Genomic DNA, 13,809 nt, shown 5'->3' with positions numbered 1-13,809 from the left:
AAGCAGCGATGTGCATGCGTCGGACCGGCACACAGATAGCATGGTGTAAAGGTGGATGCGATGTCATGTTGTAGAGCAGTGGTCCCAAACCACCGGGCCGTGGCCACAGAAGAATTGTATTTATTTATTTTATATCACACTTAATTTTTTTACTGCATGCCATTAGTAAGCGCAGGGGTGAGAAGAGGTTTTAAATTTATTAGCGCCTGCTTCCTTTTACCGCATGCCTTGAATAAGCGCATGAGTGAGAAGAGGTTTTAAATTTATTAGCGCCCCGGCGGCTACTCAAAGAAATACGGTAGTCATGAAATTTAAAAAAAACGCCTTGAATGAGATGCTGTGTCCAAACTTTTGGCCTGTACTGGACTCAACAGTACAGGCCCTCCCCTAGAGGGGGGGGGGGGGGTCCTCTCCAAGGTTTCTCATAGTCAGCATTGTCACTGGCGTCCCACTGGATGTGAATTCTCCCTGCCCACTGGGTGTGAGTTTTCCTTGCCCTTTTGTGGGTTCTTCCGAGGATGTTGTAGTCGTAATGATTTGTGCAGTCCTTTGAGACATTTGTGATTTGGGGCTATATAAATAAACATTGATTGATTGATTGATTGATCAACAGTAATCAATCATATTGAAAGATGATCATTTGAACCGATGGAATGTAAGTCAGTGTCTAGCATTTATCCTGCTTGTCATGCTGGCGCTACAACCGCACTTCCATCTTTAAAGCTTCATTTATATTTGCAAAATCTGGTTTGTATCCCATTAACATTTTGATGATTTTTTATTTTAAAATTACTGTATTTGTCCTCAGGTCTTCAACAACAAGGGATATTCAGAGTTCCAGGATCCCAAGTGGAAGTCAACGATATTAAAAATGCATTTGAAAGAGGTTGGTCCATCTTTGAGTCTACCTTTCATGTTGTCTGCCTAAAAAAAACACACCTTGTCTCTCACATGCATCTTAAGTGCAAAGAAGGAAGGAAGGTTACTTCAGTGCACGTATGCACATACAGTGTGGTCTATACATAATGTATGACACCGTACACTACAGTAATAATACATGCACAAATACACACCAACGTTATGACTCAGATCAGTGTGTGTGTGTGTGTGCGTGTGCGTGTGCGTGTGTGCGTGTGCGTGTGTAGGAGAAGATCCACTGGTGGATGATCAGTCCGATCATGATATCAACTCTGTGGCGGGCGTTCTGAAACTTTACTTCAGGGGTTTGGAGAAGCCGCTATTCCCAGCAGAACATTTCCTTGACCTCATATCCACAACAAGTGAGTTGCCTTCGAGGAAAACCCTATTTTACTATATTACTATTATTGTTACTACTATATAACCATTTACTTTGTGGAACACTATTACTTCTATTTTAAGCTCCTGTCATGACTTATGTTTTGTTTTTTATCAAGTACTAATAATGGTAGATTGAAAATTAAAGACTAGAAAATAATATTTCCTATAATGTTATGACATTATTACTGTATGATCAGTGTCAGAGCTTGGTCTGCATTGCCGGCAGTAACTCGGACCGATTTCCAGTGAGGGTTGGACTTCGCCAAGGCTGCCCTTTGTCATCGATTCCGTTCATAACTTTTATTGACAGAATTTCTAGGCGCAGTCAAGGCGTTGAGGGGATCCGGTTTGGTGGCTGCAGGATTAGGGCTCTGCTTTTTGCAGATGATGTGGTCCTGATGGCTTCTTCTGGCCAAGATCTTCAGCTCTCACTGGATTGGTTTTCACCCGAGTGTGAAGCGACTGGGATGGGAATCAGTACCCCCAAGTCCGATTTCATGGTTCTCGGCCAGAAAAGGGTGGAGTGCCATCCATGGGTTTGGGAGGAGATCTTGCCCCAGGTGTAGGAGTTCAACTACCCTGGAGTCTTGTTCAGGAGTGAGGGAAATGGTCCGTGAGATCGGTGCAACGTTTTCAGTAATGCGGACGCTGTATCGATCCGTTGTGGTGAAGAAGGAGCTGAGCCGGAAGGCAAAGCTCTCGCTATACCGGTCGATCTACGTTCCCATCCTCACCTCTGGTCTTGAGTTTTTGGTTATGACCGAAAGGACAAGATCACGGGTACAAGCGGCAGAAATGAGTTTCCTCCGCCGGGTGGCGGGGCTCTCCCTTAGAGATAGGGTGAGAAGCTCTGTCATCCGGGAGGAACTCAGAGTAAAGCCGCTGTTCCTCCAGATCGAGAAGAGCCAGATGAGGTGGTTAGGGCATCTGGTCAGGATGCCACCCGAACGCCTCCCTCGGGAGGTTTTTGTGGCTCGTCCAACCGGTAGGAGGCCACGGGGAAAACCAAGGACACGTTGGGAAGACTATGTCTCCCCGGCTGGCCTGGGAACGCCTCAGGATCCCCCGGGAGGAGATGGACCATGTGGCTGGGGAGAGGAAAGTCTTGGCTTCTCTGCTTAGGCTACTGCACCCGCGACCTGACCTCTGATAAGCGGAAGAAGATGGATGGTTATGACATTATTACACAGACTGTCAATAAAACTTGCTGTCATTTAAAATGAGAGTATAGTAAATCCATGCTATTCACGGCGGTTACTTTTCTTTTCTTTGTGGCTGGATTTGTGGCAGCTTCTTTAAAACATATGTATATATGATGTGTAGGGGTGTAACGCTGGGGATCAAACTAGGAACCCTCAAGTTCTGTGACAGCACCTCGATTGATGAACTTAATTAGTTCTTGAACAGGGTTTGTATAATTTGTACAGTGAAGCAACGTTACTCCTTAACTTTAACCACCATATTGCTGCAATAATAAACATTTAAGAAAGTAAACCCCAAGGAACTGCGGAAGAGGGAGCAGACAGAAAGAGTGAAAGACTGGGGGTTCAGTGCCTGTAGTGTCTTTTCCTCCCTGGCATCATTTTTCAGAAAAGTCTGTTCTCTTCACAATTAAAACTTTCTGTAGGACAGAGCCTGCATGTCAATCCTTCCTTCTCCTTGCGAGTGCCATTAATGTACAGTATTCCTCGCAAATGGTCTTTTTTTTAACTCGTAGTTTCTTTTTTTCTATGTTAATTTGTTGGCTTTTTGGGACTCACACTGAGTTAGCAAAATGGACAAAACTTGTCTAAAGAGGAAAAAAGACACACAAAAGGCACACATACTGAATGAAGCGCTAAGACGTGACTAGGAATTGAAAATGAGTGGAGGGCCCTGCCGCCGCTTGTGTGGCAGGCATGAGTGTTTAAAGTGTTTCTTACACAGAGACATGGTTCGCACATGAAGGCATACTTGGCTGCATCTAAAAGTTTGCAAATAAATGGGTTTGTAAATCGAGGTTCCACTGTATCTCACCTAAATTTTTTTAATGTCAACAGATTTATTGGTCATTATTCCTCATTTTGGCCAGATAATTGTCCATCCAATATTTGTTAGGGATTTGCATTATACAACAGCTCACTATTCATTTCACATCCAATTATTGGGGTGACAATTTAATTCAGAATCAATTCTCGATTTAAACCAGCTTTCGCCATATATTTGGTATATAAATGATAATAAAACCTTCCCAAAAGGTTACAAAAGCTTAATCTTGGCTGCTGACTTATGATGTATGCGTGCAGCAAGTACGCACAGAGATGCCCAAAAAAAACGTCTCTTTATCAATCAATTCCTGTGTACTTTGAATCTGTCAGGATGGGGGGGACGCAGCTTACTGCGGGGTCGTTCTCCCAGGAAGGCAGACGGACTACTCGGGACATGACGTTTTGGTAAAAAGATGATTTAATTTTAACTACAAAAAGTTACAAACAAAAAGCGCTCACAGTGGAGGCACAACTTGGGCTAAGGAACAAAACTAACGCATAAACAGACTATGAGCATAAATCAAACAAAACTTACTTGGCATGGCATGAAGCAGGAAACTATGGCAATGCAGGAATAAAGTCAGCACAGAGCAAGACAAGATCACAATGACGCCAGGCCGACAAACAGAAAAAGACACGCTTAAGTAACAGGGACATGATTACACAGGTGCGTGTGTCCAAATGAGCAACAGGTGAAACCAATGGGTAGCCATGGAAACAAAACAAGGGAGTGAAAAAAAAAGGAACTTAAAGAGTTCAAAGTATTCCTAGGCAGTCTCCCATCCAATTACTAACCAGGCCAGACACTGCTTAACTTTGTGAACTAACAAGATTGGGGATGCTCAGGGTAGCATGGCCGTACACCATCATGATCAGACATGACAGAAAACAAAACATAATCTACAGGCGTGACAGAATCAATTCAAAATCGTAATAAAAAAAAATAATTATTGGAATGTAATGCGAGATTTTCCGGCACCCATATTATTTATCCCATACCTCCGGTCTAGATTATGCTGCTGTGTTGACCATATATGGTTTTTTCTCAGAAAACAATCTCATTTACCAAGTAGGTAATATTCTATAAATAAGTGCTTAAAATATTTGTACATATAGGGGTGTAGCGATTTGTTTTGACAACAATTCGATTCGATATTTGTGGTCGCTGATACGATTCAGGAACCACCTAATTTTTTTTAAATGATTCGATCCGAACCGATTCATTAAGTAGAAATTGATTCAGTAACTTTTTAGCCCCAAAAAAAAAAATCAAGAATTTTGAAAATAATTATTGGAAACTGGACACTGCAGGTGAAGTTTCCATTATTACAGATATTTCTTGTAAGGGAAGGACGAATACATTAATTATGGATACAAACAAGCAAGTAAATAACAATGAATAAATACATGAAGTGGAACCAACCCTTTACGTTAAATTACAAGAGGAAAACTTTTCTTGTCACATTTTCAACATCCAAGCATCCATCCATCTTCTTCCGCTTATCCGAGGTCGGGTCGCGGGGGCAACAGCCTAAGCAGGGAAACCCAGACTTCCCTCTCCCCAGCCACTTCGTCTAGCTCTTCCCGGGGGATCCCGAGGCGTTCCCAGGCCAGCCGGGAGACATAGTCTTCCCAACGTGTCCTGGGTCTTCCCCGTGGTCTCCTACCGGTTGGACGTGCCCTAAACACCTCCCTAGGGAGGCGTTCGGGTGGCATCCTGACCAGATGCCCGAACCACCTCATCTGGCTCCTCTCGATGTGAAGGAGCAGCGGCTTTACTTTGAGTTCCTCCCGGATGGCAGAGCTTCTCACCCTATCTCTAAGGGAGAGCCCCGCCACCCGGCGGAGGAAACTCATTTCGGCCGCTTGTACCCGTGATCTTATCCTTTCGATCCACTCTTCCCCCAATCGTGAACAAGACTCCTAGGTCCTTGAACTCCTCCACTTGGGGCAGGGTCTCCTCCCCAACCCGGAGATGGCATTCCACCCTTTTCCGGGCGAGAACCATGGACTCGGACTTGGAGGTGCTGATTCTCATTCCGGTCGCTTCACACTCGGCTGCAAACCAATCCAGTGAGAGCTGAAGATCCCGGTCAGATGAAGCCATCAGGACCACATCATCTGCAAAAAGCAGAGACCTAATCCTGCGGTCACCAAACCGGAACCCCTCAACGCCTTGACTGCGCCTAGAAATTCTGTCCATAAAAGTTATGAACAGAATCGGTGACAAAGGACAGCCTTGACGGAGTCCAACCCTCACTGGAAATGTGTTCGACTTACTGCCGGCAATGCGGACCAAGCTCTGGCACTGATCGTACAGGGAGCGGACCGCCACCAGCAGACAGTCCGATACCCCATACTCTCTGAGCACTCCCCACAGGACTTCCCGAGCGACACGGTCGAATGCCTTCTCCAAGTCCACAAAGCACATGTAGACTGGTTGGGCAAACTCCCATGCACCCTCAAGAACCCTGCCGAGAGTATAGAGCTGGTCCACAGTTCCACGACCAGGACGAAAACCACACTGTTCCTCCTGAATCCGAGGTTCGAGTATCCGGCGTAGCCTCCTCTCCAGTACACCTGAATAAACCTTACCGGGAAGGCTGAGGAGTGTGATCCCACGATAGTTGGAATACACCATCCGGTCCCCCTTCTTAAAGAGAGGAACCACCACCCCGGTCTGCCAATCCAGAGGTACCGCGCCCGATGTCCACGCGATGCTGCAGAGTCTTGTCAACCAAGACAGCCCCACACCATCCAGAGACTTAAGGAACTCCGGGCGGACCTCATCCACCCCTGGGGCCTTGCCACCGAGGAGCTTTTTAACTACCTCAGCGACCTCAGCCCCAGAAATAGGAGAGTCCACCACAGATTCCCCAGGCACTGCTTCCTCATAGGAAGACGTGTTGGTGGGATTGAGGAGGTCTTCGAAGTATTCCTTCCACCTATCCACAACATCCGCAGTTGAGGTCTGCAGAACACCATCCGCACCATACACGGTGTTGATAGTGCATTGCTTCCCCTTCCTGAGGCGGTGGACGGTGGTCCAGAATCGCTTCGAAGCCGTCCGGAAGTCGTTTTCCATGGCTTCCCCGAACTCCTCCCATGTCCGAGTTTTTGCCTCCGCGACCGCTGAAGCTGCACACCGCTTGGCCTGTCGCTACCTGTCTACTGCCTCCGGAGTCCTATGAGCCAAAAGGACCCGATAGGACTCCTTCTTCAGCTTGATGGCATCCCTCACCGCTGGTGTCCACCAAGGGATTTTAGGATTGCCGCCCCGACAAGCACCAACTACCTTGCGGCCACAGCTCTGATCAGCCGCCTCGACAATAGAGGTGCGGAACATGGTCCACTCAGACTCAATGTCCAGCACCTCCTTCGTGACATGTTCAAAGTTCTTCTGGAGGTGGGAATTGAAACTTTCTCTGACAGGAGACTCTGCCAGACATTCCCAGCAGACCCTCACAATGCGTTTGGGCCTCCCAGGTCTGTCCGGCATCCTCCCCCACCATCGCAGCCAACTCACCACCAGGTGGTGATCGGTAGAAAGCTCCGCCCCTCTCTTCACCCGAGTGTCCAAAACATAAGGCCGCAAATCCGATGACACAACTACAAAGTCGATCATGGTACTGCGGCCATCCAAGCACATTTCAATAAAACTACAGCAATCAACATTTTAAGAATAGGTTTACATGCTAAATAAAGATCCCAGACATGGTGTTCTGTCGCTGTCTGCTACCCGTCGATTTCATACAGTATTTGTTTTCCGCTCTGGCATCGCCCAGTGAAGGACAATATCCTAGGTGCATGGAGGCACGTATCATCTTTATTGTTGGTGTTGGCCCCTCTCTTCCTAATTTCATAGCCTCCTTGATCCATCCTTTTGATTAAATGACGTTTCTTCGTCTGCCAGTTGAGTTTTATGTGTCACACTACATGTTGTTGTGTTCCGGAAGTCAGTGCGGTCGCCTAAGTTTCTCCACGGTAACTTCGAGTGTGGTGGTCCTGTCTTTTGTATCTTAAAGTTGTGTTGCGACTTTAAATTATGGTGTTGTGTCAGTTTTATTTCCTATAGCTTTTGCAATCAATCTGTTGTGTTGTAATAATTAATATTATCTTGTAGCGTTTGCGCTTGTTGTGACCTTTCTCAGCCACTGTAGCGATCCGCCATTTTTGTTTAGATGACGTCACATACGGGCAAAATAGACTTTCCATTTAACGTCCTTATTTTTAAAAGTGCTAAACTTCATATAAAGTCTGCTCTTCTTAAATCAACTGTTTTCCTATTTCTAGTATTGATAAAGTCGATGAATACCCTTTTAAAACTATCTTAGATCAATACCTATCTTCTGGAAGGCAAACTTGCTGAGTACAAATCCAAAAAAAATCAATCTATTGATGTATCGATCAATCGTTACACTCCTAATGACATCAGTGCAAAATGGCGGCGCCTTGTGTGACTATGGAGAAATCTGTATTTGCGTATGATGTCTCCTCGTGGCAGCATATAGACGCTGAAGCGTGCAGGGCCAAGAACAGAACCCTGTCGAACTCTGCATGTTACCTTAACATACTCTGATGTCACGTTGTTTTGGGAGACACACTGCATCCTATGATAGACAAGAGCCAGATTGACAGGTAGCGGTGTAAAAGACCTCATAGTAAGCACCTCAAATAATTTATATTTATTACTTAGTTTAGGGGTATGGTTAAGGTTTTCTTTGGATTGGAGTGCAACTCCTCCAGCCCCTTTTAAGGGAACGGGCAATATGTGCACTTTTATAGTTGGGAGATGCCTTGTTAAGCGGAAAACATTCATCTGGTTTTAGCCAAGTCTCACTGAGACCAATGAGGTTAAGATTGTTGTCTCTTATGACCTCATTAACTAATAGCTCTTTGGGAGACAATGATCTGATGTATAGAAAGCCCATATTATAGATAGTGGGCTGTCTCGAGGCATTTTTGTTAATGGTATCCATAGTACTAATATTAGAAACATTACGTCTGTTTTGCGTAGTGCGCCCTAAAATGTCTTTATCACATCAAGAAATTGATATGATGGGGATCTTGAGAGTAATTGCTTGGTGCTGTTATAGACAAACTGTGCCTGCGGTAAAAAGTCATAAAGAGTCGGAAGACCAGAAGCTAGGGGGATAAGTCACTAGCTGACTGAGGCATGGCAGAGTAACGGCCAAGGCAATTGGAATAAATAAAGATGACAAAAAAGTGAGTTTGATTGGTGAGCGATAAGGCTTGCTGGTATCGATTGGCTTATCTCATTGACATCTTATTAAGGCTGCAATAAATCATGGATTAAATTCAAACAAGCAGCAAAAAGATAAACGTCGATATTGTTAGCTAACATTCTATATCTTTTACTTACATAACAAATGTTTTTTATTCAAACACATGTGAGGACATGTTAGCCTCTACAATTTGTATGTTAATTCTAACCACTTGTTTGTCCAGATATCACACACCCCTCAATCAATACATTTTCAAATGATTATGTGTTCAATTGTTAAATATATTTATAAGTGGTTGATTTATATATGCAAGTAAGGTAAACTTTTGTACCTGACAAGTTTCAACATATATTGTTAAATATATTGTCACTTAATTCATCATATATCATTTATTTATTTTTTGTTTAGTTTGATTCTTTATGAATTTTTTTTTACCTGGTTTTCATGCTGTACATTTTTTTTGAGAGTAAAAATTGATCATTCATACAGCAGTGACTAGGATGGCGAAAGCTGGATTTGTACCAGAATCCCTCAAGTTTCTGCCCTTGTTTTTGTTTATACAAAATCGGAGGAGAACGTCAGGCAAGCACAGGGCTTGGTGGGGGTTGCCTTGACGCAGAATCATCATCCAAACTTTTCAAAATATACATTTTTTGGGGCGATATAGCTCGGTTGGTAGAGTGGCCGTGCCAGAAACTTGGTTCCAGGTTCAATCCCCACTTCCACCATCCTAGTCACTGCCGTTGTGTCCTTGGGCAAGACACTTTACCCACCTGCTACCAGTGCCAACCACACTAGTTTAAATGTAACTTAGATATGGGTTTTCACTATGTAAAGCGCTTTGAGTCACTAGAGAAAAGCGCTATATAAATATAATTCACTTCACTTCACTTTCACTCATTGCAGGTGTTCTCGGATCAGAACACTCACATTTAGCAGGGACCTACTGAACATCATTTAAATGAGCGGATTTGGCAATTAAATGTAGCTTTCGGTTAGTAAACATCCTCCTATACTTTCTATATTTTGAAGCTCTGCTTTTTGTTTATGTTGTTTTCCAGAGCTGGACTTTGGTTCGGATCGAGCTCACCACCTTCAGCGGATTCTTTCCACTCTTGAGCAGCCTGTCGTCATCGTCCTGAGATACTTGTTTGCATTTCTGAACCAGTAAGACACCTGAAACTGTACTTTAACTGTACTGTAACCCTACTGTAACCAACTCTGTCTCTCCAGTCTCTCCCAGTACAGCGATGAAAACATGATGGACCCATACAACCTGGCGATCTGCTTCGGTCCCACACTGATGCCTATACCAGACGACCAGGATCCTGTGGCCTGCCAGGCACACGTGAACGAGGTCATTAAGACCATCATCGTCCACCATGAGAACATCTTCCCAAGCCAGCGGGAGGTGGAAGGTCCTGTGTATGAGAAATGCATGGCTGAAGGACAGGACTACTGGTGAGTCCATGGACGATATTTCTAAAAAGCAATTAAAATACAAACACGGTCATATACACACATAACTACCGTATTGTTCATGTACACAGAGCCCTGGGAACATTATTAAATAGTGAATGCATGTCTGTGCTGCTGAAAAATAACATTCATAGAATTACAACATGTTTAGCAACATGGTGATGTATTACAAGTGAAGAGAAGTGTCCATTATGATGTATTACATGTGCTTAGTGAAGTGTACATTTTTTCTGAAATCAGCACGCACTAAGGAGCCAAGGAAACCATTTTGCATGTTTAAGTGCCTCTATAAAGCACACAGACGTTCGTGTGCTGCTGCAAATCTCTCGTGAAATCATAATGCATTTAATCATCGATATAGTGATATATTACATATGCAATTAAGTGTATATTGTCTTTAACATCAGTACACACTACGAGGACGCTATATCATGTTTTTTGAGTTGCTTGGTTGCTTTTTACGCATGTGCACGATTGCGCCCGGCTCCGACAAAAATGGAAGCAAGACATGTAAGTTAACGTCATGAATTGTCGTTAAATAAGGACTATAAACATTAGATAATGTTGCACCTTTCTTATGAGACGGAGCAAAAAGTCGTGTTTGTCAAAGTTGTCCCATCAGGTGGCGGTTTGGCAGTGATTGTATCCAAAACAGCTGACTGTCATTAGCCCATTTTGATGTTTTTTTTTTACTAATGTTGAGTGAAAATAGCAGCATATTATTTACATGGCTCTACTTTGACAGCGTCTTCTCCGTCATCTTTGTTGCACCAGTAGTTGTTAGCGCTTCCATAGCAAGACTACTGACAGTTATAAGTTAGAACTGTATGCTACTTTGTATTAGAAATGGTAACAGTGGAAGATGCACACGCTACAACTGGAGGATAAAGAAAAAGTAAGAGCTTATTGACAGTGAACGAGACTACAATGGCGGACGCGCGCAAGTTCGCGGGATTTACAATACAATACACATCAGTAGATACCAATAAGTAAGAAAAGTTGGTTTTGCATAAGGTCGAAACAAAAAGCCTGATAATTGCTCAAAAAGGTACCATTTTGAGGTCCTTCCATTATAATAGTTGTATTTTTAAGCACAGCACATCTAGCCGTAATGCGCCGACAATCCATCAAGCGGTGCGGCTTCATCGAATCTAATCAAACTTACTTACAAAGAGCTTTTCATACATAAAAAAATGCACACGCATATGCCCTAGGGCTGGGCGATATTGCCTTTTTTTAATACCGCGATATTTTTAGGCCATATCGCGATATACGAAATATATTACGATATTTTGCCTTAGCCTTGAATGAATACTTGATGCATATATTCACAGCAGTACGATGATTCTATGTGTCTACATTAAAACATTCTTGTTCATACTGCACTAATACAGTATATGCTACTTTTAAACTTTCATGCACAGAAGGAAATTACAACTAAGTCAATTTACCAAAACTGTATTTATTAAAGTTATTAGCAGGTGACTTTTCAAATTATGCTACATATTAGCAGTAATGCTACTTCTGGTAGCAATGTTTGTGCCCCACACATGACAAATTAAAGTTGTCTATTCGACATATTCCCACTTGAAGCCGAACCACCGACAGACAATGGACCTTGTGCTGTTTTTCTTGAGAATGAATTATTCCTTTATTTGTTACGAGATTCGAATCTTCTTTCTCCGCAACAACCCGCTAGCATCACAGCTAACGTTAGCCACGCCGCGACCTCTCCGCTGGGCGAGGGCGTGTACGTATGACGTGACAGTAAGTGACATATGAATGTGCGCCTGCTTGTCTGTGGGGAGACAGGAAGAGTGTAATGCCCGCAGCTGCGTGAGAACGTCTACTCGAATATTACGATATAGTCATTTTCTATATCGCACAGAGACAAACCCGCGATATATATATCGATATATCGCCCAGCCCTAATATACCCACATATGAACAAATGAATGTTTGGCTGAGTACAGAGGAGCCAGGTGTGTAAACACTATCACAGGAGCACTTGCACTCGGGGCTCATCAGACCATTACCACCAGGACGCTAGACCACAGCGCCCCCACGGCAAAGCCGATAACTAACCCCTGATGAAGATGACTCCCTCTGAAGAACGTTGGAAAGTAAAAGTGATAAAACCGTGAGTAGAAATAAAAGATAAAAAACAAGTAAAACATTATTAAAAAAAATTAAAAAAACACAAAATATAGCATAACTATCAATCCATCCATCCATTCATTTTCTATCGCTTGTCCCTCTCGGGGTGGCGGGGGTGCTGGAGCCTATACCAGCTGCACTCGGGCGGAAGGCGTGTACACTCTGGACAACTTGCCACCTCATCACAGGGCCAACACAAATAGAAAGACAACATTCACACTCACGTTCACATACTAGGACCAATTTAGTGTTGCCAATCAACCTATCCCCAGGTGCATGCCTTTGGAGGTGGGAGGAACACGGAGTACCCGGAGGGAACCAACGCAGTCACGGGGAGAACATGCAAACTCCACACAGAAAGACCCTGAGCCCGGGAATCAAACCGAGGACTTTAGTAGTGTGAGGCACACGCACTAACCCCACCTTGCTGCCCATATTGTAACTAAATATAACTAAATAAAATCTTGTATAACTAATATGATAAAAAGTAAAGTACGAATGACTTCAATAAAATGTATAAATATTACATAAAAAAGAAATCAAAAAGGTGGGTCTTAAGCCTGCTCTTAAAAACATGAATGGTCTCTGTAACCCTGAGGTCATCTGGCAAACTGTGTCACAGACGGGGGCCAAACTTCGTAGCTCACAAAAGTCGTACTTAAACATTTTGACAGATTTTTTTCATGTGTAATGTTTTCTATTCTCAATGAAACATTAACGTTTTGGCCTGCTTATTAACTTGTACTTGCTGGCATAGTATATTGAACAGGGGGCGTCAACATGCAGTCCGCACGTATATCTTATTTGTGACTGCTATCTACTAGTTATACTCATCCTTATACCATGTACCAAATTCAATTGCTTCAAGGTCGGTAAGCACAACCAAAATTAATCCGTACATTAGGCGCACCGGGTTAGAAATCGCATTGTCGATTTAATTTATTGGAGTGCCTTGTCCCCCGCCTCTATATTATAATGTTAATATTCAATTATTTTGCATATAAATTAAACACTAAGATTTGATTATTTTTTTTAAACATGCTCAAGACCGAGTTGTAATCTTGCCATGGAGTTATATTTGTGCCTTCATTTTTAGGTAGCAAGACCATTTCTGAACACATGAAAACATATTTTACGAGCATATACATTAATTTTTAAAATAAATTCAATTCAGGTAAAAAATTAAATAGTTTAAATGAATAAAAACATGTTTTGTGATCAATAAATGTTTTTGCTATTATCCATACTAACAATAACGCAATGCAATAAATACTGTTTTATGCGCATCCATAAACCTGTGCATAAAACTACTTAGCAATTGTTGTTCCTTATTATTTATTGACTCCATTAGATAACACTAATCATAATTTAACTGAAGACAAAGCAGCCAATCAGAGCGTACATTTGCCCAGTTCTCTGATTGGCTGCTTTCTTGTGATGCTGTGTGCCAAGCGTAGAAAAAAAAACCTGAGCAAGCGATATTTGATATGATAGTATCATGGGTCCCCCTCTGCCACTGTTGCTCGTCTTTGCTCCTGCCTGGAGGAGATAAACGCTTGGATGAGTCAAAATATCCTGCAGCTGAACAGCTCAAAAACAGA

The 13,809-nt window shown here is 43.0% G+C and overlaps 1 protein-coding gene across 5 annotated transcripts in view; it reads left to right on the top strand.

Moving 5' to 3' along the window:
• Positions 1–13,809, top strand: part of LOC133535141 (SLIT-ROBO Rho GTPase-activating protein 3-like) — a 72,258-nt gene that overhangs the window by 37,919 nt on the left and 20,530 nt on the right. For 2 of the 5 annotated variants that reach the window (XM_061874661.1, XM_061874660.1), the window contains 4 exons: positions 809–886; positions 1,146–1,280; positions 9,634–9,739; positions 9,806–10,033. In XM_061874661.1, the coding sequence (XP_061730645.1) occupies positions 809–886; positions 1,146–1,280; positions 9,634–9,739; positions 9,806–10,033 (547 nt within the window). Of the gene's footprint in view, positions 1–808; positions 887–1,145; positions 1,281–9,633; positions 9,740–9,805; positions 10,034–12,053; positions 12,608–13,809 lie in introns of all 5 variants that reach the window. The other 3 variants (XR_009802156.1, XR_009802155.1, XR_009802154.1) reach the window with 3 other exon arrangements.

This window comes from Nerophis ophidion, linkage group LG16 (assembly GCF_033978795.1).
Source record: "Nerophis ophidion isolate RoL-2023_Sa linkage group LG16, RoL_Noph_v1.0, whole genome shotgun sequence".
In the NCBI taxonomy this organism is placed as follows: domain Eukaryota; kingdom Metazoa; phylum Chordata; class Actinopteri; order Syngnathiformes; family Syngnathidae; genus Nerophis; species Nerophis ophidion.
The sequence above is the reverse complement of the archived record's forward strand: the minus strand, read 5'-3'. Positions and strand labels throughout refer to the sequence as shown.